Raw genomic sequence first — 23,004 nt, 5'->3', positions numbered from 1 at the left:
ATGCAGGCAGACATTTGATGTTGTGTTGCGTTTGAGTGCTGCTGGGACAAATCCGATTGGCAAATATGCCTATGCGAGGCCAAAATGTGCATTGTATTCGCGGGGATTGTGCAACATTTGCAAAGCCACGCGTTATTCGCAGAGATTAGTTGAATTTGCGTGAATTGTCGCCCTCGCAACATTACAAAATCCTGAAGGGACTGATCAGTATCTTGAAAATATGTTTGACGCCCCTGACTTAAAGCGCAGTGTTGTCCAGTGTTGCGTTTGTGCAAAACACTACAAAAATGAGACTGCTGGGTGACCAGATTGAACAAACAAACAAAAAGGAACAGAAATAAGCATGTGCATTTAAATATTATGAGTCACATGTTACGATTTCTATTTCATATGACTCTCGATCCAGACTTTGAAGTTTGCTACATGTGTGTAGACCGTATAGAGGTCAGGATCACACTCTCCTTGGTCATAGCCAAAGCTCACAAGTCCCAGAAGTCTCCAAAATCCTTTGTTCCCAACATGATTGCTGCCAACAAAGGGATTCTGGTTGTTGTCAGTGTAAGCAGGAAGGACAAGAATCCCCCCAGTGTCAGAGGGACATATGTTAGAGGGTCCATAGTCAGGCTTCTGGCTTGCACACAACATGTTGTCTGTAACACTGATTGGCACACCATTTCGGGCATATTGCTGCTCGCATGGGACAATGTCAGCGAGTTGGACAAGTCCGACTCTTGCTTTCTCATCAGTATTTAAATCTGAGTCAGGAAGTGGAGACCAGCCGGTGACAAGCCCTTGTCCGGAGATCTCCCCCTCACCCTGACTGTCTGATAGACAGAGGGGCAACACTTTCTCTCCAACCTTTGCTTTGTCCATTAACTTGATGATAGCTATGTCTGAGTCAAGAATATGGGGGTCATAGTTGGGGTGAACGCTGATGGAGGCAACCTTTGGGGGGAAAGAGACAAGTCATTACCATTGTTAAAGAGCTACGACACAAAGGATATGTCCTTAGAGCTTACCCTCAGATGTTGGAAACCTTTACTCTCTCTGTGATCATCACGATAGTGTTTCCCAACCACCACCTTGATTTTGGCTGCATCCAGAGGGTAAACCTTCCCCAGGTCTGTCACACAGTGGGCTGCGACTACAACACTCCTTTGGTTAACCAGAGCCCCACTGCACACCAGCTGCCAGTCAGAATCACGAATATGGTTGCCAGATTTTGCGCCACCATCCTTCTTCACAGACCCCGAGTGGCTGTCTGCCTTGGTCACCTTGGTCCCTGCACCATTGGTGGTGCGGCGGTAGATGGCTGCCAGCCAAGGCCAGTGAACCTCTCCCGGCCTCTCAGGATCAAAGGTTGGATGCTTCCCACACACTGCCAAAGAGGAGGTGACAGGAAACGAGGGCATAAGGGGAAGACCACGATGAAGAGGAAGGATAGAGTAAATGTTACTTACATTGAAGTTGTGTCAACACAAAGTGTGGTTGAACCTTCTTTCAGTTATTTTCTGAATGTTTTTACTTTGTAAAGAACCTGGGAAGGTTGTTTTTAAGCTTGTTGACCCAAATGCAAAGAAGCTCTACATGGGAAAACGTATGAAACGCACAAATGCCTGACTGTGTGTCTGACTTATCAAGGAAGCTTTGTTTCCATCTGTATCAAAGGTCTCAAACCAAATGTATTATTAGGGTCGCTGGAGATGTAGTTGGGGTGAGGATGGGCAGTACGAAGTGTTCTCTTCAGAATCACATTTTTGTGATTAAAGTCACTAAATTTGTTGACTACTTCAGCCAGCAGCTACAGTGACCCTAAGTTTACCTCAATCTAAATATCACATTGAAAGTGAAATTGCATATTTTTAGATAACGGTTCACTTCCTCCGGAGATTGTCAGAGAAGGTTTTGCTTGCTTAAAGATTAAGATTAAGATTAGTTTATTTGAAAGGGGACAATGCAATTTCAGAAAACACGTGACTACAAAGGTTAAAAAAGCCAGAATTAGCCAGAAGGCTAGTTTTCATCTCTGGCCATGATGTAAAAAAAAAAAGGCAGTACAATTACAATTCAAAAGAAAAAGACAACTAAGAGAGAGAAAAAGAAACAAAGCACACAATACATATACAATATGATAAAAAATAAAATACAACATCACAACATAACATTTATCTTAGAATCAAAACAGGCTCATCTTTTAGTGCTGGCAGCTTTAGGCGTTGATAAGCCACATTTGAAATTTTTTTGTGAAGGCCTTGTGACCAGTTTAACCTCCTCAGGTACTGAGTTCCACACATTTGCACTCCTTACTGACCAGGCCGACTTACTGAAAATGCTCCTGCGCAGAGGAATATAACAGTCACCTCTGACAGAGCCTCGAGTGACACACTTGCGGCTGTTGAACTCTGCCAGAGGATCTGGAGCCAATTCATGCAGTACTTTATAGGTCAGTTTTAAGTCTGCAAATGTGTGAAGACTGTCCCAGTTTAAAATACTGTACTTTTTTTTTAGAATGGCACAGTGATGATAGTGCCTAGGTGTTTTATCCATAACTTTAATTGCTTGTTTGTACAAGATTTCCAATGTTTTTTTGGTAAGGCAATAGTTGAAGTGGCTGAAAATCATCGAATGCAAATACAATTTTGCAGCTTCAGTTGACATTTCATTTCGAATTGCACTAAAATTTGCAAGATTAAACTTGATTATTTTACACAATTTGCCAATATGGGCTTTAAAGGAAAGCTCTGAATATATTATTAACCCAAGATATTCATATTGGCTGACAATTTGAATTCTTTCTCCATTACTATGTATGTCGGGGTCAGATGATATTGTTTTTGTTTTATTTGGAAGTTGGTCTTTGCTTTGCTCAATGTGTGTTTGTGCTGTCAATTTTGTGTTTGTGTTCTTTTTTTTAAAACTGGCATTCAAGACTGTGTATAAATAAAGTACAAAGATCAGGGATTATGGCAGTGAATCTAATTGTTACGGCATAATTACAAATTCCTTGGAACTTGACTCCAACCATGTGATCAGTACCTCCAGAAAGGATGCCATTCGTAATATTGCATTTTTTGGACTCATATGCTGACACAACTTAATTATGCGGACAAAAATATTGTCCCACTTGGTTATGACCCACATGAAAGGTATAAAAAAAGAAGAAGAATATAAGAAATAGGTCCTTTTGCAACATAAAAGGGTCTTCACTAAACCCGGAGTCACAGAAAGCAGAAATATAAGGTCTTGCTTATTAATTGATTACCAATGACAATACTCAAAATAATCCAAGTATAATAGCGATTGAGCAAGTATAGTCATCCATCCATCCATCCATTTTCTACCGCTTGTCCCTTTCAGGGTCGCGGGGGATCGCTGGAGCCTATCTCAGCTGCATTCGGGCGGAAGGTGGACAAGTCACCACCTAATCGCAGGGCCAACACAGATAGACAGACAACATTCACACTCACATTCACACACTGAGGCCAATTTAGTGTTGCCAATCCCCTTGTAGTCATAAGACTTAATATTATGGACCTCTGCTGCCCTCACCTGGTGAACATGAGACATGACGCCCACTCCATTTGCCTGTTTTCAGGCATGTCCGCCGAGGGCTGCCATTGTGTTGGTAGAAAGGAGACACACAGTCATACTCTATATGAGTGTAGAGGTGATGGAAGCCTTGAGCCAGCTGGGAGAGTATTGGTGGGCTTGTCGTGGGACCCTCTGACTGGACCCGTCGGCCCAATGCAGAGGAGTACAGCTTGTGTACTGGTGTCTTTCTGGAAAGGAAGTCCAAAAAAGCAAATGAAACATAACCGTTTCAGGGCATTTCCATTGTAAAAAAAAATGGTATTTACATCTTCACATATGATTTTACTTTTTGATTGTATTTGCATTTTACGTACCTGAATGGTGCTTGAGGTGGGTGAATTCTTTGTCGGACCAATTCTGAAACTTTGGGTTCCCGACAAGCTGCATATAGCATGGAAAGTAAAAAAAGGACAATTAAATAGAAATAGCAATTTCCAGTAAGTATGTTGCACAAGACCAATTAAATGTTATTACTCACAGGTATTATTATTTTCCCATACATTATATATATGTTATATATATTTAAGGAGCACATTCAGTATGTTGTAAAAAAAACTGAAACTTTTACTGGGATTTTATTATAGAAACAAGTCTTGCTTTTCCTTATTGTGATACAGAAATTGGTGGAAACAACCTTTTTACCTGTTATTGACTATGGAGATGTGTTGTACATGAATGCTACTGCTGGTTGTCTCCACAAGCTGGATAGTGTGTACCACGGGGCAATGAGATTCATCACCAACTGCGCTCCCCTTAGTCACCATTGCGTATTATACTCAATGGTTAACTGGACATTTTTATGTGCTCGACGCCTCAATCATTGGTATGTTTTCATCTACAAAACCATTCTAGGTATCACTCCATCTTATCTGTCTTGTCTTTTAACAAAGAAACAAGGAAGACACAATCTTCGTTCAATGAATGTTTTGCAATTTGTCGTCCCCAAAGTAAGAACTGAACTGGGCAAGAAAGCATTTAGGTTTTCAGCACCGAAGGCTTGGAATAACCTACAATCGAATATTAAACTTCAAACCCTTGTTACGTTGAATGAGTTTAAAGCTTCTGTGAAAGGACTGCAGTCTACCTTGTCTGTATGCACATGTGTCATGTGAGCAAGTTTTAATGTTGTAAATGTGATGTTTTATGTGTTGTTTACTGTTTTTAATGTAACCTTGCATCCTGCCCTCTTGGCCAGGTCTCCCTTGGAAAAGAGATCCTTGATCTCAATGGGATTTTTACCTGGTTAAATAAAGGCTAAATAAAAAAATAAAATAAAATAAAATATCACTGTATAAAACTGTCTTTTCATTATTATAGCATCATTACACAACATCGAGGCCACAGGATGACCTTGTGGTTAGCATGTCAGCCTCACAGTCAGGAGGAGAAATCTCTTGGAATACGTCTGTGTAGAACAGGCCTGGGCAATTATTTTGACTGGAGGGGCCAAATTTAGAAAAAAAATGTGTCTGGGGGCCAGTATATCTATTTTCAGGAACACTACTACAAAACCTCACAATAATGTCTGATTGAATGCTAAAAACGTTTTGACAGACCGCCTTAAACGGAATGGAATTGTACTTTTTATTTTAATGAGACACCCGGTATGTACATGAAAATAAAGAATGTGGGATTAACAATATTAACTATGAACGATAAATCATTGAATATTAATATTAATAATAATAATAATCGATTATATTTATATAGTGCTTTTCTAGACACTCAAAGCGCTTCACAGAGAAGTGAGAACCCATCATTCATTCACACCTGGTGGTGGTAAGCTACTTTCGTAGCCACAGCTGCCCCTGGGGTAGACTGACGGAAGTGTGGCTGCCAGTTCGCTTACGGCCCTTCCGACCACCACCCATCATTAATCATTCATTCACCAGTGTGAGCGGTACTGGGGGCAAGGGTGAAGTGTCCTGCCCAAGGACACAACGGCAGCGATATGGATGGCAAGAGCTGCATATTGACAACATATGAACATCACACCCCCTCTTGATCGACATATTTTACAATCAAACGAAAAAGCATCAAAAATGCAAGAAACATAGCAAAATATGAACGCAAAAGGTAAAAAAACCCCCACCTATTATCAGATATAACATTAAGCTGTGCCTGACACCCGCATTTCAGGCTGGCCGCTCTGGAAACACTCAGTGGAAACGCTCCCCACTCACACTGCTTGGTGCCTCGTCTGAGCTGCTGCTACTTAGATTACCGTAGTAACTAGTTTATCATGCAAAAGCACAGATTCCAACCATTGAAATACTATGTATAGTTCAAGACTTACGGTAATTTGAAAACATCACTGCACATCATAATGGCGGCTATTGTTTCGATCTTAAAGACCTCAAAACATTTTTTGGGAATGTCCGGCGGGCCGGATTGAAATGGTTAACGTGGGGGCCTTAATTTGCCCAGGTCTGGTGTAGAGTTTGCATGTTCTCCTTGTGCTTTGAGTTGATTTTCTCCAGGTAACATGACTTACTTGCACATCCCAAAAGCATGCATGTTGACAGGAGACTCTAAATCAGAGGTCCCCAAACTACAGCCCGCGGGCCGGATTTGGCCCCCGAGCATCCAAAATCCGGCCCACGGGAAGACCCAAGTAAAAAAAAAAGTGTTTTAATTTTTTTTTAAATTTTTTGTATTTGTATTTTATCTTTCTTTTTTAATCCATTTTATACCGCTTGTTACTCTCGGTGTCTCCTAGCCGCTCAGGCAAATCATATTGTCTAAAAATGAATTTTCCCATCGATAACGTGACAATGTTAAATGTTGATGAACATCAATGTTAATTGATGTTAAATGACAAAACGGATTAACTCGCTGGAATATAAAGACAATGTATATATGCATATATATATACTGTGTATATACATATATATCTATATAAATATAGATATATAGTATATATATACACTACCGTTCAAAAGTTTGGGGTCACCCAAACAATTTTGTGGAATAGCCTTCATTTCTAAGAACAAGAATAGACTGTCGAGTTTCAGATGAAAGTTCTCTTTTTCTGGCCATTTTGAGTGTTTAATTGACCCCACAAATGTGATGCTCCAGAAACTCAATCTGCTCAAAGGAAGGTCAGTTTTGTAGCTTCTGTAACGAGCTAAACTGTTTTCAGATGTGTGAACATGATTGCACAAGGGTTTTCTAATCATCAATTAGCCTTCTGAGCCAATGAGCAAACACATTGTACCATTAGAACACTGGAGTGATAGTTGCTGGAAATGGGCCTCTATACACCTATGTAGATATTGCACCAAAAACCAGACATTTGCAGCTAGAATAGTAATTTACCACATTAGCAATGTATAGAGTGTATTTCTTTAAAGTTAAGAGTAGTTTAAAGTTGTCTTCATTGAAAAGTACAGTGCTTTTCCTTCAAAAATAAGGACATTTCAATGTATATATATATATATATATATATATATATATATATATATATATATATATATATATATATATATATATATATATATATATATATACAGCCCGGCCCCCGGCCAAATTTTTTTAACCCAATGGCGGCTCTAATTTGTCCATAGGTGTGAATATGAATGTTGTTTTTTTGTGTCTACACACGTGGCATGTGATTTACTGGCAACAGATATGGGGTTGGCTGGAATAGGCCAGCCGAAGCCTTCATGATGTGAGGCGTTATTCAGTAGAAAAGACATGGATACATAAAACATCCTCATACACTTTCAAGCTATTGTTTGCCTCCACATGAATGTAATCCTCAACAAAATGTGTATCCACATGTGTTTAATTTTGAAAAATGACACAGTAGAGTGTAAAACGAAAGTCCCCTGGGAGCTTATGCAATTCATAATTTGGCCAAATGTTACATTTTTACAATTTTTACAGCTTGAACTTGCATAACATTCTGCATGACTTCAACAGCATCAATCACTTTCTTGCAACTTTTATTATTCCAAAAATAGCGACCTTCGCAAAGGCTGCACAGAGAAGATTAGCATAAACCAGAAGCTGAGGTAAACAATTTTTTAACACATTCAAAGCTATAAAACACAATTTGTACTTTATTGTACCAAACCAATATGTTTATGTTTTTAAAAGATTGATGTCTGTGATGCATTTGCGATGTCACATAAAAAGTTATGACAAATAGCAGTAATTAACTTACTTTTACACTTTTATGACAGTTAGGAATACTTGTGCAGTTATTAACATTTTCATTTTAGCTGTAAGGGAATATTGTCCTCAGGTCACAAACAGGATGGAACCTATTTTAGCTGACATCCACAGGGCACATATACAAACAACCATTCACACCTATATAGACAACCTACAGATACTATGTTTTTTGACCTTCATTCTATAAGTCTGACATGCTAACCACTAGTCCACTGTGGGGTTGCCACTTAGTCCTTTTGTATTTATTTTCTAGTTATCTTAATTAGCTACATGATAAGTGGACAGATTTTGAAAACACATTTCAGTATGACACATTACAAAAGTTTTTCTTAACCACATTGTTTGTGCCGCGAAAACATTATGTTTCTTGACTGTGGTTTGTATGGGCTGCAGCGGTACTCAGTTGTAATACACTTTTCCACCACTTGTGGCAGTAATTACAATATCAAACAAACAGGAGAAGTCTGGAGCGAAAGACATAGAGATGTTTCTTAAGGGCAAAAAATATGACTAAAGTGATCATGCTGTATTTTCATTTGCACTTTACTTTACAATGTATTTAAGAAACAGATTTGATATTAATTTACTGTATTTATTTATAATTGTATATACATTTATTTTTGTGTGTGAAAATTTCAGTGGGCCCCGCAGTCAAAAAGGTTGAGAACCTCTGCATTACACCACTGCCAGTGACAACTACAGTATTAATCATATCATCAAAAAAGGCTTTCGAAGGGTTTGTATAAAAAACAACCCTGATTATGTTTCTAAGGAAGCATATATTACAGTAGGTACAGTTGCAATTTTGTAGCTCAGAGATACTCAAACTGTGGTACGTGTACCAAAAGTGTTACACGGGCTCCATCTAGTGGTACGCCAAAGAATCACTTGATTAAAGTAGTTTTTTTATTCCTGTGTTCAAACTGTTAACAGTAACCAAACATTAAATATACTTGTTAAACAAAACCTCTGTTTTTAATGAATACTTAGGCCTACTACACTATTGTATTTTATTGTTAGTAATTATGGTGGTACATAAAGAGCCAAGTTTTTTCTGAGGTGGTACTGATTGAAAACATTTTGAGAACCACTGATGTAGCGGATTACATGCCAGCCTTTTAACGCTTGTGAATATTTCATCTTCAAAAAGCTTAAAGGATAGCACCATATTTGAGTTCCTGACACACAGACTAACATGAAGTAACATAATTGTTTTGTTTTAGATTCCAATCTCGGAAAACACTGTCATAAAACGCATGGATGTTATATAGACATCCCTTAACAGTCATACCAGGAATGTGTGACGTTGCAATCGCGGCAATTCACGCAAAGATTCAGTTGGCCTCACAACTTTGTCCAATGCACATTTTGGCTAATCTGCGTCATTTTCAACAATCAAATTTGAGTGCCACTTAAAATTTCACACCAACTGTGTATTCAAAACAAATGTTTGTTTCTTGTGTAGACGAAGCAAGAATGGCATAATACGCATAAAAACATTGCAACTTTGGCTGCCACTTTCCGAAAAAGCTGCATTTTCGGCCACATAATCACCAAAGAAGCCCGCAAAATAACTACATTGTATGTGTCTACACCAGGGGTCACCAACCTTTTTGAAACCAAGAGCTCCTTCTTGGGTACTGATTAATGCGAAGGGCTACCAGTTTGATACACACTTAAATAAATTGCCAGAAATAGCCAATTTTCTCAATTTACCTTTAACTCTATGTTATTATTAATAATTAATTATATTTATCTTTGTGGAAACACTGATCATCTTAATGATTTCTCACATTAAATATATATAGAAACAGATAAATATCAATATGCAACACTTTATTTTTATATTTTCTCTAAGTGCACATTTTTCAAATTGAACATTTTCAAATGATCACTTCTAAGACAGTCTTGTGAAATCACAATATCCCATTTTAACTAGCTACCCACTAACATTTGTTTAACAAATCATGAATTACTTTGCACCATGTTTGTACAAATAATAACTCATGTAAAATTTAAAAAAATACAAAAATAATTTATGTATTTTTTCCTGATTAAGATTAATTTTAGAATTTTGATGACATGTTTTAAATAGGTTAAAATCCAATCTGCACTTTGTTAGAATATATAACAAATTGGACCAAGCTATATTTCTAACAAAGACAAATCATTATTTCTTCTAGATTTTCCAGAACAAAAATTTTAAAAGAAATTCAAAAGACTTTGAAATAAGATTAAAATTTGATTCTAAAGATTTTCTAGATTTGCCAGAATTTTTTTTTGGAATTTTAATCATAATAAGTTTGAAGAAATATTTCACAAATATTCTTTGTCGAAAAAACAGCAGCTAAAATGAAGAATTAAATTAAAATGTATTTATTATTCTTTACAATAAAAAAAAAAAATTTACTTGAACATTTATTTAAATTGTCAGGAAAGAAGAGGAAGGAATTCAAAAGGTAAAAGGGTATATGTGTTTAAAAATCCTAAAATCATTTTTAAGGTTGTATTTTTTCTCTAAAATTGTCTTTCTGAAAGTTATAAGAAGCAAAGTAAAAAAATAAATGAATTTATTTAAACAAGTGAAGACCAAGTCTTTAAAATATTTTCTTGGATTTTCAAATTCTATTTGAGTTTTGTCTCTCTTAGAATTAAAAATGTCGAGCAAAGCGAGACCAGCTTGCTATTTGTGGGGAGGCGGGGCCGGCGGACCGACGGCGCCCGTTCCAAGATGGCGGCGAGGAGGCGTGGACGAGCGAGCGGCAAGGCGGGGCGCGCTTGGAGCGACGCGGCAATCAGCATAAGGTGCGTGCGTGGAGCGCGCAGCTGTGGACAGTGCAATCACCCTCTCGGACCGTATACAAGGGTGAGAGACGTGAACATCAAGGGAGGAGACGGAGAAAGACGGCGGACGGGAGGAAACCATCCTCTGCTGCCACGCAAACTACGGCGACGTGCTGCTGAAAAGCAGACGGCGGACGGGAGGAAACCATTAGTGTGCTCACGTGAGAAAAAAGGCAGCTGCTGAAAAGCACGCAAAAGACTATGTGATTGAAATAATAAAGAAGTTTAAACCGTCTCACGACAATGTCTTCCCTGGATGGTCCTGAGAACCCGCACGACAGTTAGGACTGTCACACTAGTAAATAAATACAATTTAAAAAATAGAGGCAGCTCACTGGTAAGTGCTGCTATTTGAACTATTTTTAGAACAGGCCAGCGGGCGACTCATCTGGTCCTTACCGTGTTGGTGACTCCTGGTCTACACCATCCTATATCATTTATTCTCATGACAAAGCCTGCAAAGTGCAACATGACAAGGAATAGTGCACGAGTACCTCGAACACAGAGAGGCTGTTTGCCGCTCCAGGTACCATTTGGCTGGCAGCTCCATTGGAAGTCTCCACTCAGAGCGTAGGAGTGATTACAGAAGAACTCTACTGTCTCAGGCTTGGTCCCTGGCACCGATCTGTGATAGCCGTGATAGAGGCGAGGGGGAGGAGGGCACATCCTCTCTGGAAAAGGGCGGTTAATGTCGGAAGGCAGTGTGAGCGCTCAGGGAATTTTGCTTCCCATTAAAATTAAATCCCTTACCAGTGAAACTTTGGTTGATGTCCTTCCATCGCTCTTCCTCTTCCCCGTCCATATCAGGTTCCTCTTTTGGTGTTTCAGTAGGACTTGTCTCTGCTTTGCCTTCTCCGATGGTTGTTTTTTCTTTTGGTTTTCCACCTTCCTCTCCCCCTGACCTATACAAAGTATACTGTGTAATATTGACTTGCGAGGGAAGGATTTTCCTCTCTGGAAAACCTGTCGTGTTATTGCTTTTTTTCTTGATGTCATTGATATCGTCCTTGACTGTGTCGTTCTTCGCCGTTCCCTGTTCCAATATGTTGACTGTGTTCATTTCCTCCGAGACGACCGTCCTCAGCTTCGTGTCGTTTGGTCCGACCTTCCCTGAGTTTTTCTTTCCATTCACTTGCTCCTCTTTTCTTTCCTTCTCTTCCTGCCCTTTGTCTTTTATCACCTCTATCTCAGTGATATCTGTCTCCGACTTTGGGGAATGGCTGTCTTCTCCCTTCCCAGGTTTGACTATTTCAGGTTCTTTGTCTTCTTGGTCTTCACCGCTGCTCGTCGCTTTATCCCGACCGTTATTTTTTTCCTCAGACCCAGTTTTCTCGGGACGAACACCAGTGTTTTTGTCTTCTCTCGTTGTATTCCTGAGATCACTTTCTTTTTCAACGCTTTTTGTGTCTTTGCTGACATTTTTATCACCATGTATTTCTTTGTCTTCTCTTTTTCCTGTCTCCCCTCCAGCTTCTTCCCTTTCTTTTCCAGCTTGTGTGAGTGTGTTATTCACTGTGGATAAAGAACAGGTATAGGATCATTAGTGACTTCTCAAGCGGATTGACCAAACATATTTTGTTCCGAAATTAGTGGAACACTGACTAATTTCTCAGCCAAAAGCAAAACCTTAGACCTACGAACGTAATATCACACAACTACAGCATTGGGGAAAAAAATGTATAATTCATAAAACATACAAATTTGTAAAACTGCATGTTTTATTGAGACATTTCAACCCAACTTACAGTAAGTACAAGACCCTCACATTGCTACTTCATCAGACTGTCCACTAGTGGGCAGTGCTACAACTTTATGCCACACTGTAAGTCAGGTGTGTCCAAACATTTTCCACCAAGGACTGTTTTGCTGAAAAATTTAAAGATTGTGGGCTATTTGGATGTTTTATTTTTCCAAACAAGCAAACACCTACTCCTGCTAAGAAGTTTTATACATTTAAAAAGGAACTGCACTTTTTTGGAATTTTTCCTATCATTTACAATACTTATGTAAGAAAAGCACACTTTTTTTTTAATGCATTCTAACGGGTAAATAAATGTTGGCAAAAGTCCTTCTACAGTGAAGCCTATAAGCGCTTAAAAATCATCCAAAAACCTCCATTAACATTTTACATACTTGCTGTGTATATATTTAATTTAGTAACAGGCACATTCATTATAACATGTAATATATACGTATTTTGCTCATTTTAAGCATACCGCAGCGCACTGATTTAAAAAACGCATCACATTTGCTTTTTTTTTCCCCAACAACTACTATTAATCATGGCACTTTATTTGTATAGCACATTTAAACAACAAAAATGTTTCCAAAGTGCTGCTCAACAATATTAAAAACAATATTCAAATATTATCCTTAGCTCCACCAATGACTGAATGAAAACAAAAAATAAACAAATATAAACCAATATAAAATTAAATATGTTTAAAAATGATTTTTAAGGGTAATACATATTTCAAGATGGCGTCGCGACTAGTCGCAGAGGCTCAACGCTCTCCCGTTCGGTGCTTTTTTATGTTATTTATGTACGTTTTTGTTATTTTACTTTTTACATCCTGTCGGGCAAACAACGTCTACACCAGGCAGGATCTCATAGAAGTCGGATCTCCCGGAGAAAGCGCCGTCACGGCCGAGTTTATCCGTGTAAACAACATCCCGGAAGAAATTGCGAGACAACCCGGATCTCCATGGTACACTATACCCGGAACAAAGCGCCGCAGGCGGCGTAGAGAACGTAAACAGAAACGAGGCTGCAGAGCTGGTCTGCTGGAGAGGCTAAGACAACGACCGAACAGACCACCACCGCCGAGTATATTTCTCACAAATGCAAGATCACTTGCAAACAAGATGGACGAACTGAGGCTACAGGTAGCAACGAACACCACTGTGAGGAATAGCTGCGTGCTAATAGTCACAGAAACCTGGCTCCATTCATCCATCCCGGACCTAGCTATCGAGCTAACAGGCTACACTCTACACCGCATGGACAGGACAAAAGAGGCTACAGGGAAATCGCGTGGAGGAGGACTATTAATATTCACAAAGGACACATGGGGAACACACACAAGCATTGTGAGTAGCCACTGTTCCCCTAATCTAGAATATCTGACTATTAAATGTCAACCCTTTTACCTGCCGAGGGAATACAATGCTGTGTTGCTAACCGCAGTGTACATAGCGCCAGATGCTAACGCTAGCACGGCGCTAGGTCAGCTGCATGATACAATCAACCAGCAACAAAGCATGTATCCGGAGGCTGCTCATATCATCGCAGGAGACTTTAACCATGCTAATCTGAAGGTAGTGCTCCCCAAACTGCACCAGCATGTAAAATGTGCCACAAGAGGCAAAAACACACTGGACAAGTTTTACTCAAATATTAAACTGGGCTACAGAGCTAAACCTTTAGCACACATGGGCCAGTCAGACCACACATCCCTGCTACTCATCCCAGCATACACCCCCACCCGGATAAGTGCTCCCACCACAACAAAGTCCATCAAAACCTGGCCTGAAGGTGCCACTGAAAAGCTGCAAGACTGCTTTAACACCACTGCGTGGGAGGTCTTTGTAGACGAGGACCTGGAGAAATACACATCAGGAGTACTGGGCTACATAAAACAGTGCACAGACTCTGTTACTGTGGATAAGCGCGTCCGAGTCTATTCCAACACAAAGCCATGGATGACGAGAGAGGTGCAGAGGCTGCTGAGGGAGAGGGACACCGCGTTCAGATCTGGCGACGGGGAGCTCTACAGCACTGCCAGAGCCAGCCTGAAGCGTGGTATCAGGGAGGCTAAGGAGGACTACAAAACGAAGATTGAGGACTGCTTCCAAAGCAACGACTCCAGGAGGGTAGGGCAGGGGGTCCAGCACATGACCAACTACAGGCCCAGCAACCTCCCGGCCGGCAGGGGAGACTCCCGGCTGGCAGAGGAGCTGAACTCCTTCTACGCCCGCTTTGAGGTAACACCATCGGAAGCAGTCACACTTCACTCAGTAGCAACACCTCACCCAACAGCCACACCTCAATCAGCAGTCACACCTCACTCGGCAGACCACAGCAGCCTCACCCTTTCAGTGACGGAACACGAGGTCAGACGCACACTGAAAGCCGTGAACCCGAGGAAGGCTGCGGGACCGGACGCCGTCTCCGGACGGGTGCTGAGAGACTGCGCTGATCAGCTGGCTGGTGTCCTCACCGACATCTTCAACCGGTCCCTGTCCCAGGCCACCGTCCCATCCTGCCTGAAAACCTCCACCATCATCCCGGTCCCCAAAAAGAAATACACTGTCAGCTGTCTGAACGACTACCGGCCAGTAGCACTCACTTCCATCACAATGAAGTGTTTCGAGAAACTGGTCCGGACCCACATCCTCTCATCCCTACCGCCCGCATTGGACCCCCATCAGTTTGCCTACCGAGCCAACAGGTCTACAGAGGACGCCATCGCTACGGCTCTCCACTCCGCCATGTCCCACATGGGGGGGGGGAGCTATGTACGGCTGCTCTTTGTAGACTTCAGCTCTGCATTTAATACCATCTTACCTGACAGACTGGTGACCAAGCTAGCAGACCTCGGAATATCCAACCCCACCTGTCTCTGGATTAAAGACTTCCTGACTGACCACCATCAGAGGGTGAGGATGGGTACCCACACCTCCACAGCCCTCAGCCTCAGCACCGGCTCACCTCAGGGCTGCGTGCTGAGCCCCCTGCTCTACTCACTCTACACCCACGACTTCACAGCCACCCACCCCGGCAATCACATCATAAAGTTTGCCGATGACACAACGGTGGTGGGCTGCATCTCTGGGGTCGACGAGACGGCATACCGGGACGAGGTGGAGCAGCTGGCAGTGTTGAGCAGGGTGAACAACCTGAAGCTGAACCAGCTCAAGACCCAGGAAGTGATCTTGGACAGCAGGAGGAGAAAAACTACCATACAGCCCCTGTACATCGACGGGGGCTGTGTGGAAAGAGTCTCATCCCTACGCTTCCTGGGAGTTCACCTGGATGAGGACCTGTCCTGGAGGACCAACACCACGGCCATCGTCAAGAGGGCACAGCAGAGGCTCTACTTCTTGAGAGTACTCAGGAATCTCCACCTGAGACAGGATCTGCTGGTGTCCTTCTACCGCTGTTCTGTGGAGAGCATCCTCACATACTGCATCTGCGTATGGTTCTGCAGCTGCACAGCAGCAGAGAGGAAAGCTCTCCAGAGGGTCGTCAACTCGGCCCAAAAAATCATCAGGTGCCCCCTCCCCTCCCTGGAAGAACTGTATAACTCCCGCTGCCTGAAGAAGGCAGCCAACATACTCAAGGACCCATCCCAACCCGGCAACAGCCACTTCGATCGGCTGCCTTCCGGCAGACGTTTCAGAACCATGCGAACCCGCACAAATAGACTCAGGAACATTACTGCACTAAACGCAGCTAAATTGTAAAAAAAAAAAAAAAAAAAAAAAAACTCCCTCACGTGCAACATGAGGAAGCCACCGGTCAATCACGATCCGGGACTGTGCAATCAGCGATTACATGCCAACTGGACAATATCTATCATATTTATTCACACAATTAATCCACAATAAAAAGCCTGCACAGCATAGGAGGTAGGAAATGCTGACTCCCACCCCCTTAGCACACTGGGATTCAGCATTACTCCTCTCTAGTCACTTTATACTTTTTACTGTCTCGTTTTCTTTTACATTGCCTCCTAGAGTGGTCTTAGGCCACATTGTATATTGCATATTGTGTATATTGTGTTGTTTTTGTATATTGTGTGGTTTCTTCTTTTTAAAAAAAATGCAAAGCACCTCAGGGAAGCAATCTAAATTTCGTTGGACCTGTACCTGTACATGCACAATGACAATAAAGATCATTCATTCATTCATTCATTCATTCATAAAACCAATTAAAACAGGGGTGGGCAATTAATTTTTACCGGGGGCTGCATGAGCAACCCGAGCACTGCTGGAGGGCCACATCAACAATATTTCAATTACATTTTGCTCAATATTATTTTTGTTATATACCTTAAGATAAATAATAATAATAATAATGAATAATAATAATAATAATAATAATAATAATAATAATAATAATAATAATAATAATAATAATAATAATACTTTCATTTAACCTAACTTAACTTTATACCAAAAGCACTGCTTTGGAAATCATTTGTACCCCTTTCGGAGATCACATTTAGTTCCCCTTTAACATCCTCATGTTGCACAATGAAATGTAAGCATAGGATGAAGTGTGCATTCCTGTAACTTTCTCTAGTAACAGCATTCCATGATTAATATAAATAAATTAACATTAATAATAAATGACAGTAAAATAAGCTCGCAGTGTAACTTTGTGTGGTGTTTGAGTTGTCCAACTTTTTGTGTGGCCATAAACGCACCAGTGGTTTAGTGGTATGCGTGTTGGTGACAGATGACAAGTTGGTTTTGACCTGGTTTTTACGGCAGAAAATGACTAGTTTTTCGAGATAGAAGTGTTTTACTCATGTTTTTGGTGTGGTTATGGCCGAATATAAACAGTTTTGCTCAATAAAGTGATCGATATAATTCCTGTCCTTGAAGCATCTCGATAGACGTTACAATAATTAAATGGTGTTCAATTGAACGGTGTTGACGAACACCGTTAGGGCCGCTTGTTGTCACTGTCACTCAAAGTTGCATTGCAAAATTACACAGAATAAATGTGTTTATTTTGTTTAGAATTCAGATGGGATTTGATTTGGTGCGCGGCATATATTGGCTGTGCGCAGAGGACGCTTGAGCAGTGTGCAATTGCGCAGGCGCGCACCTTAGAGGGAACGTTGCTTTGCAGTCCATGTCTTGTTGAAAACACGGCATTCGTCATCAACTTTTCTCTTTTTAGCGTCTCGGGTGTAAACCGTGCATCACTTGTCGCTGTGCACCTTCACTCACAGGTTACACACGGACATACGGCCATAAATAACACTTTTCTAATTAAAAGCAGCACAGTTGTATTGCGCGCACGACATAGATGTTTTTTCAACTTTATTTTGTAATTAGTGATTGCCGCTGTTCACATTCACTCACGCGTATACGTCAACACGGAAGTAATACAAATAACGCTTTTCAAAAAAAAGCAGCACTGTTGTATTGCACAGTCGACATAGATACTTTTTTAAATGTATTTTGAAATTTATGATTGGCCTCACGCGGGCCGGACAGGGACCGAAGAATGCCCAGGTCTGAATTAAAACAATAAATAAAAATCTAAATTTTAAAACATAAAGGCAGACTTCCGACAAACAAGCCAACAAACATAATAAAACCACACTTACTATACAATGTCTTCTCTCACTGCCGACTGTTAGGATGTTCATATATTCCCGTTTAGATGAAGAATAACTCACAAGCCACACAAGGAAAAAAGGTGGGTGGAACCATGAGTCTTTTCAGGTTTTTTAAGTCTAAGTTGGCTGTCAAAGTGTACCAACTTCGCTGTATATTTCTACATCATTTTACTATCAAGGGTAGAGGCATTATCTATAATCTAAAATAAACTTTTACGAGCTCCGAGGCAAGACAGCAGCTCACCAGCTGATAATGTCAATACAGCAGCATAAGGAAGTTACCTTTCTTGATCAATGCTCTGCCAAAAATAAGTCCTCTACATTAGCGCTTATAACAACAATATCGCCAATACTTGGTTAATAATCTGATCATGAAATGTAAATTCAGTATTATAGGCGCTTTTTGGATGTTTTAGTAGTGGTTTTTAGGGTCAGAATAGACGCAATGGCGTCATGACTTCATGATTCCTATTGGCTCCTTTGTAAGTAGACTTTTATTTATTTAAAAGTTAGTGCATTAAAAAAAGAAGTCATGTTTTCTTGTTTCTCATAAAGATTGTGGATTAAAGGCAACATTCCAAAAAACGTGCAGTTCCCCTTTAAAGAAAAACTTATACTTGAGGCCAGCCTTTTCTAAAAGGTCCCAGGATTGGGTGGCAGATTGTGATGAGTAAAATGGAGACTTTTAGGACTTGATTTTTTAGCTGTCAAGTATGGATGGAGTCAGTGAATGTGAATTACAAAAGTTATTTAGTTGTCAAGGCTTTTAAAGTTTTGACTTTTGTACTTAGTTGCTTGGTGATGAATGTTTGTTATTTCTGGTTATGCCTGGCTTTTGTTGGTGTTTAGCTGTTTCTGTCTTTTGCACGTCATATAATATGTGCAGGTAACTTTCAACAGTTTCATGATGTTCCTGATTTTCATGACCCACTAAAGGCTAAATACAGCATTAGTGGGGTTGGTCAAAGGTTTAAATCCTAGACTAGAGTATAAAAATGGGAATTGCTATTTGAGTGACCCTTGTCTGCTTCCATAGCACAGTCGATGTGCCCTTAAATGACCCTCTGTGTCCAGATGACCGACATTTCACACACACACTCTCCCGTTATGTATATTTTGCTCCTGAAAACGAATTTGTCCGTAATTTCTAATGATATAAATAATGTTTTCGAGTAATTGGTAGATAACTAATTGTACTTGGAATGCCCCGTTTCCATCTCCAGAGTTCCCCTCTTTGTGTGACGTCATCTACAGAACTGGAGCCCATTTCCCGGCAAAGGCAGTGTGGATAAATCCATGTAAAACTCTTATTTTGATCACTTCATTGAATGTTTATGTCGCCCTGGTCCATGATTACTCCAAAACTGATATGGTTAACATTATAATACTTCCGTTTTCTCTTCCACAGACACCATAGCCTGTGTTTCCTCATGCTTTTTCAAAATTTACTCATGCATCTTGAAGAAACATCAGTAAAAGAGGACGCAAAATGTATCTTGTTTTGAGCACCTGGTCTCCCCTTCTTTGTTCCGCGGGTTCATTTTTCTCTCACCGAGGGTGCTACTGGTTTTCAGGATCACATTCTATTTGAGTTTTAAAAATGTTTTCCTTCCAAATTCCGATTAAAACCTTTCTTCTTCAAAGTCAGAATTATTGAATAGTCACTGGAAATGACACTCCTCCCGCTTGGTCTGTTCCATTTTCCGCGAGTCAATATGACTGGAGAGGTCTATACTTTCCTCTTATTCCCATCATTTGGAAATAATGGAATGATGGGATTTAGTTGTATTGCTACAACCTGTAACAATGCATCTGGCAGACATATTTGATTATATCTTAAATTTCTGAGAAAATATCGTGATTCGGGATGAAAATCGTACCAAAACACATACTACGTATTATGAAATTGGCTCCAGTCTTCTGAAGGTGACGTCAGCAGACTGAAACAGGCCCGCCCACATTTTGGAGCTAAAAGTGAGCGTTCCAACATGTGCTGAAACTCGTTAGAAAACAAGCCTGAAATCACTACTGTGTTGACTTTGGGAGAAATTACATGTAGACATCAGAACTAGAAATAGTAAGTGTCAATTTTGTCAGCATTAGAGGGGCTCTTTAAGGTATTCATATCGAGTAATAAAGAGAGTATTTTTAAATACTTGGCCTGACCTCTCCTACAATCAGGTGGACTTCCACTCCAGGAATTGTTAGATAGGCAGGTTCTCTGAGAGACTCCAGTGAGTTCATAAGGCTGGTGGCAAAGGTACTGAAGAGCGATTAAAACATCATTGGGCCCATAAACCAAGAAGTGGTCCCCGTGTGCTGGCTTTGGTGGTAGAACACAGACCCTTTCCACTGGAACTTGGAACAGAAAAAGAGCAGAAATCAACAAATGGCAAATCTTAGGCGAAGTTATGTTTATTTTTCTTTTAGATTTTGATTTTGCACAAAATAATTCAAAGCAAGTATTACCACATTGCGGGGAAGGCGCACTCCAGGTGCCATCAGTCAAGCAGATGGCAGTAGAAAACCCCCGCAACTCAAAGCCTGAATCACACTGGAAAGTGACGCGCGCCCCTGAGTGATGAAACACTCCCTGTGTGGATCCGTGGGTAGGCACAGGTGGCCTATGGCATCCTACCACTGAGTGGAAATAAAAAGAACATGCTCAGTTCTAAACACACATGTTCTGTCTGTAAACAGAATGCTCGCTCATAAAATGGTGTGGAGGCATCGGCAGCATCCCTCACCGCATCAATTTGGTGTACCTCCCCTGCACTCAAATGCTGATTTCTACACACAGGAAGCTATCACTTTTAGACTTATTCATCTTAGTTCAAGAAGATGGAGGATTCTAAAACTTAGCATCAGTCTTATTATTGAATGGTATGAGCGACTCACAGCTGGACTTCAACACATGGCTTTTAAATGCTAAACTAAGCAGATGGAGTAAAGTATTTCAGCCGAACTCCTCCAGTTTTCAGTCGTAAACGCAGACTTTATTAAGTGTTCAAGAACAGTTTATTATGTGTACAGCTTAAGGATGATATCTTTTATGTGTTTAAATAATTACGACATTTTGGCTGTTAACAGAGTGAAATTTTGTTGAAATCTAAAATGCAATGGCTGCTAAATATCTTATGAACACAGGTTCTGATTTAGTGTTTTAACTGTTTTTACTACCTATTGTTAGTTGCTCATAATGGTGGAATGCACTCCCCAATGAAGTGCAATATAAATTAAATCTACTTACTACTGTGTGTCAATGAGTACTTTTTCATTTGCATTAGAAACAGGGGCCTCAAGTGTTAAGGCTTGCAGGGATTTCTTACTAAATAATGGCTCAAATCCAGAAAACATTATAGGCACAAACACAAAGTGTGAATATGCATTAATCCAAACACATTTCTTTTGTACATCCCAACAAACGTGGAATTGAGTGAACATGTTGGAAAGACTGGCACCGGCAATAAAGTAGAGCTTATCCAGTTTGAAAAGATAGTTGTTGCAATGGTACATACAACTTTAGAAGAGATGGCAGTACCTCAATGATAAATATAATTTGTATAATTTACGACAAAATGTGTTTATACAGTAGCCTGCTCACAGCCAGATTATAATATTATTTGATCAATATTTAATATTTTGTTTGAAATCTTTTCAATTCAAACATGCCAACATATCAAAAAGGATACAAAATACTTTGACCCTTGTTTGGTTACTCAATGTATTAATATAAACCAGGAGAGCTACTTGCAATAGCAGACAAGTGACACAAAGACGGGCCATTCCTCCACCGGTTACTGTAGCTGTACACCAAATTGGCTAAGCTATGCTGGAGTCTTAAGAACATATTTAGACAGCAATAGGTGGCAAATGGTCACCTAAAATGATTCAGAGAACATCCTCACAAATACGGATACAAGCTATAAAATTTGTGGCATAAATGATCACGTAGATAAACTATTAGACGTCCTCACAAATATGAATATGAAACATTAAATGCATTGGCGAAAAAGTGAAGTAAAGTGAATTATATTTATATAGCGCTTTTCTCTAGTGACTCAAAGAGCTTTTACATAGTGAAACCCAATACCTAAGTTACATTTAAACCAGCGTGGGTGGCACCGGGAGCAGGTGGGTAAAGTGTCTTGCCCAAGGACACAACGGCAGTGACTAGGATGGTGGAAGCGGGAATCGAACCGGGAACCCTCAAATTGCTGGCACGGCCACTCTACCAACCGAGCTATGCCGCCCCAAAGTGAATTTTGTGTCCTTGCCTCGATCTGTTAGATTGTTGAAATCAAATGTTGGCAATGCCCGAACGACCACCTCCATGTGTTGCCCAAATATCCACAGCATGAAGAAAGGTTTGTACGGCAGCCATGAAGTTGGCGTGAGGCACCGCACATTTCCACTTTCAGTTCACTCTTCATACATCTCAAGTTTGGCGTGCAAAAATATGTACACCAGGCACATTACTGTGGTTTTACAGATCCAAAATTAAGATCCCTAATTTGGAATGTTGCAATGCAATGTTGCGTTTTTCTTCCAGGAAAGGTAAATGTTTTTGGGTAACCTGACCAGTAGTTAAATAAAAATATACTTGTAGTTTCAAGGCTTGGGTGTTTATTATATATATCTTTTGATGACCAGAGTTTCCCCTTTGTCTACTGAAAATCAACGACTTGAAGTTAAGCAATTGCAGCTCAACATTCCTGTCATAATTGCAACACTTTGAAGCCACAGTGTCTTGAGGTTTCCACGACAGCAAGTCATATTAACACACAAAAGCTGCCAGTAGATCAGAGTCATTATTAAAGCAAGTAAATAACACAAATTTCACATACTTCTCTTTGGGGTAGACACTTTTCCAATTTCACGACAGAATGTTAGATCGTAGCATTACTCTGGTTGCTGAAATAAAATGAACAGCCTAAAATTCCCTGTGGGAAAACGTTTCAATGAACAGCAACTTTTATAGGATGAATGGTTGTCTTGGGATACATAAATTGTTTTTCTTTCTTTTATAGCA

General features: G+C 40.3%; 1 protein-coding gene across 1 annotated transcript in view; it reads right to left on the bottom strand.

Annotated features, from left to right (window-relative positions):
* Nucleotides 1-208: 208 nt before the first annotated feature.
* pamr1b (peptidase domain containing associated with muscle regeneration 1b) overlaps nucleotides 209-23,004 on the bottom strand; it is an 88,350-nt gene continuing 65,554 nt past the window's right edge. Inside the window, exons 7-14 of the mRNA XM_062035513.1 lie at nucleotides 20,442-20,612; nucleotides 20,139-20,330; nucleotides 11,365-12,126; nucleotides 11,109-11,285; nucleotides 3,906-3,972; nucleotides 3,550-3,779; nucleotides 1,020-1,378; nucleotides 209-945 (exon numbers count right to left, since the gene is read on the bottom strand). Of these exons, the coding sequence (XP_061891497.1) occupies nucleotides 382-945; nucleotides 1,020-1,378; nucleotides 3,550-3,779; nucleotides 3,906-3,972; nucleotides 11,109-11,285; nucleotides 11,365-12,126; nucleotides 20,139-20,330; nucleotides 20,442-20,612 (2,522 nt within the window). The 3' untranslated portion in view covers nucleotides 209-381. The remainder of the gene's footprint in view (nucleotides 946-1,019; nucleotides 1,379-3,549; nucleotides 3,780-3,905; nucleotides 3,973-11,108; nucleotides 11,286-11,364; nucleotides 12,127-20,138; nucleotides 20,331-20,441; nucleotides 20,613-23,004) is intronic.

Source organism: Entelurus aequoreus, linkage group LG24, assembly GCF_033978785.1.
Source record: "Entelurus aequoreus isolate RoL-2023_Sb linkage group LG24, RoL_Eaeq_v1.1, whole genome shotgun sequence".
Classification (NCBI taxonomy): Eukaryota; Metazoa; Chordata; class Actinopteri; order Syngnathiformes; family Syngnathidae; genus Entelurus; species Entelurus aequoreus.
This window is presented reverse-complemented; position numbering and strand designations above follow the sequence as displayed.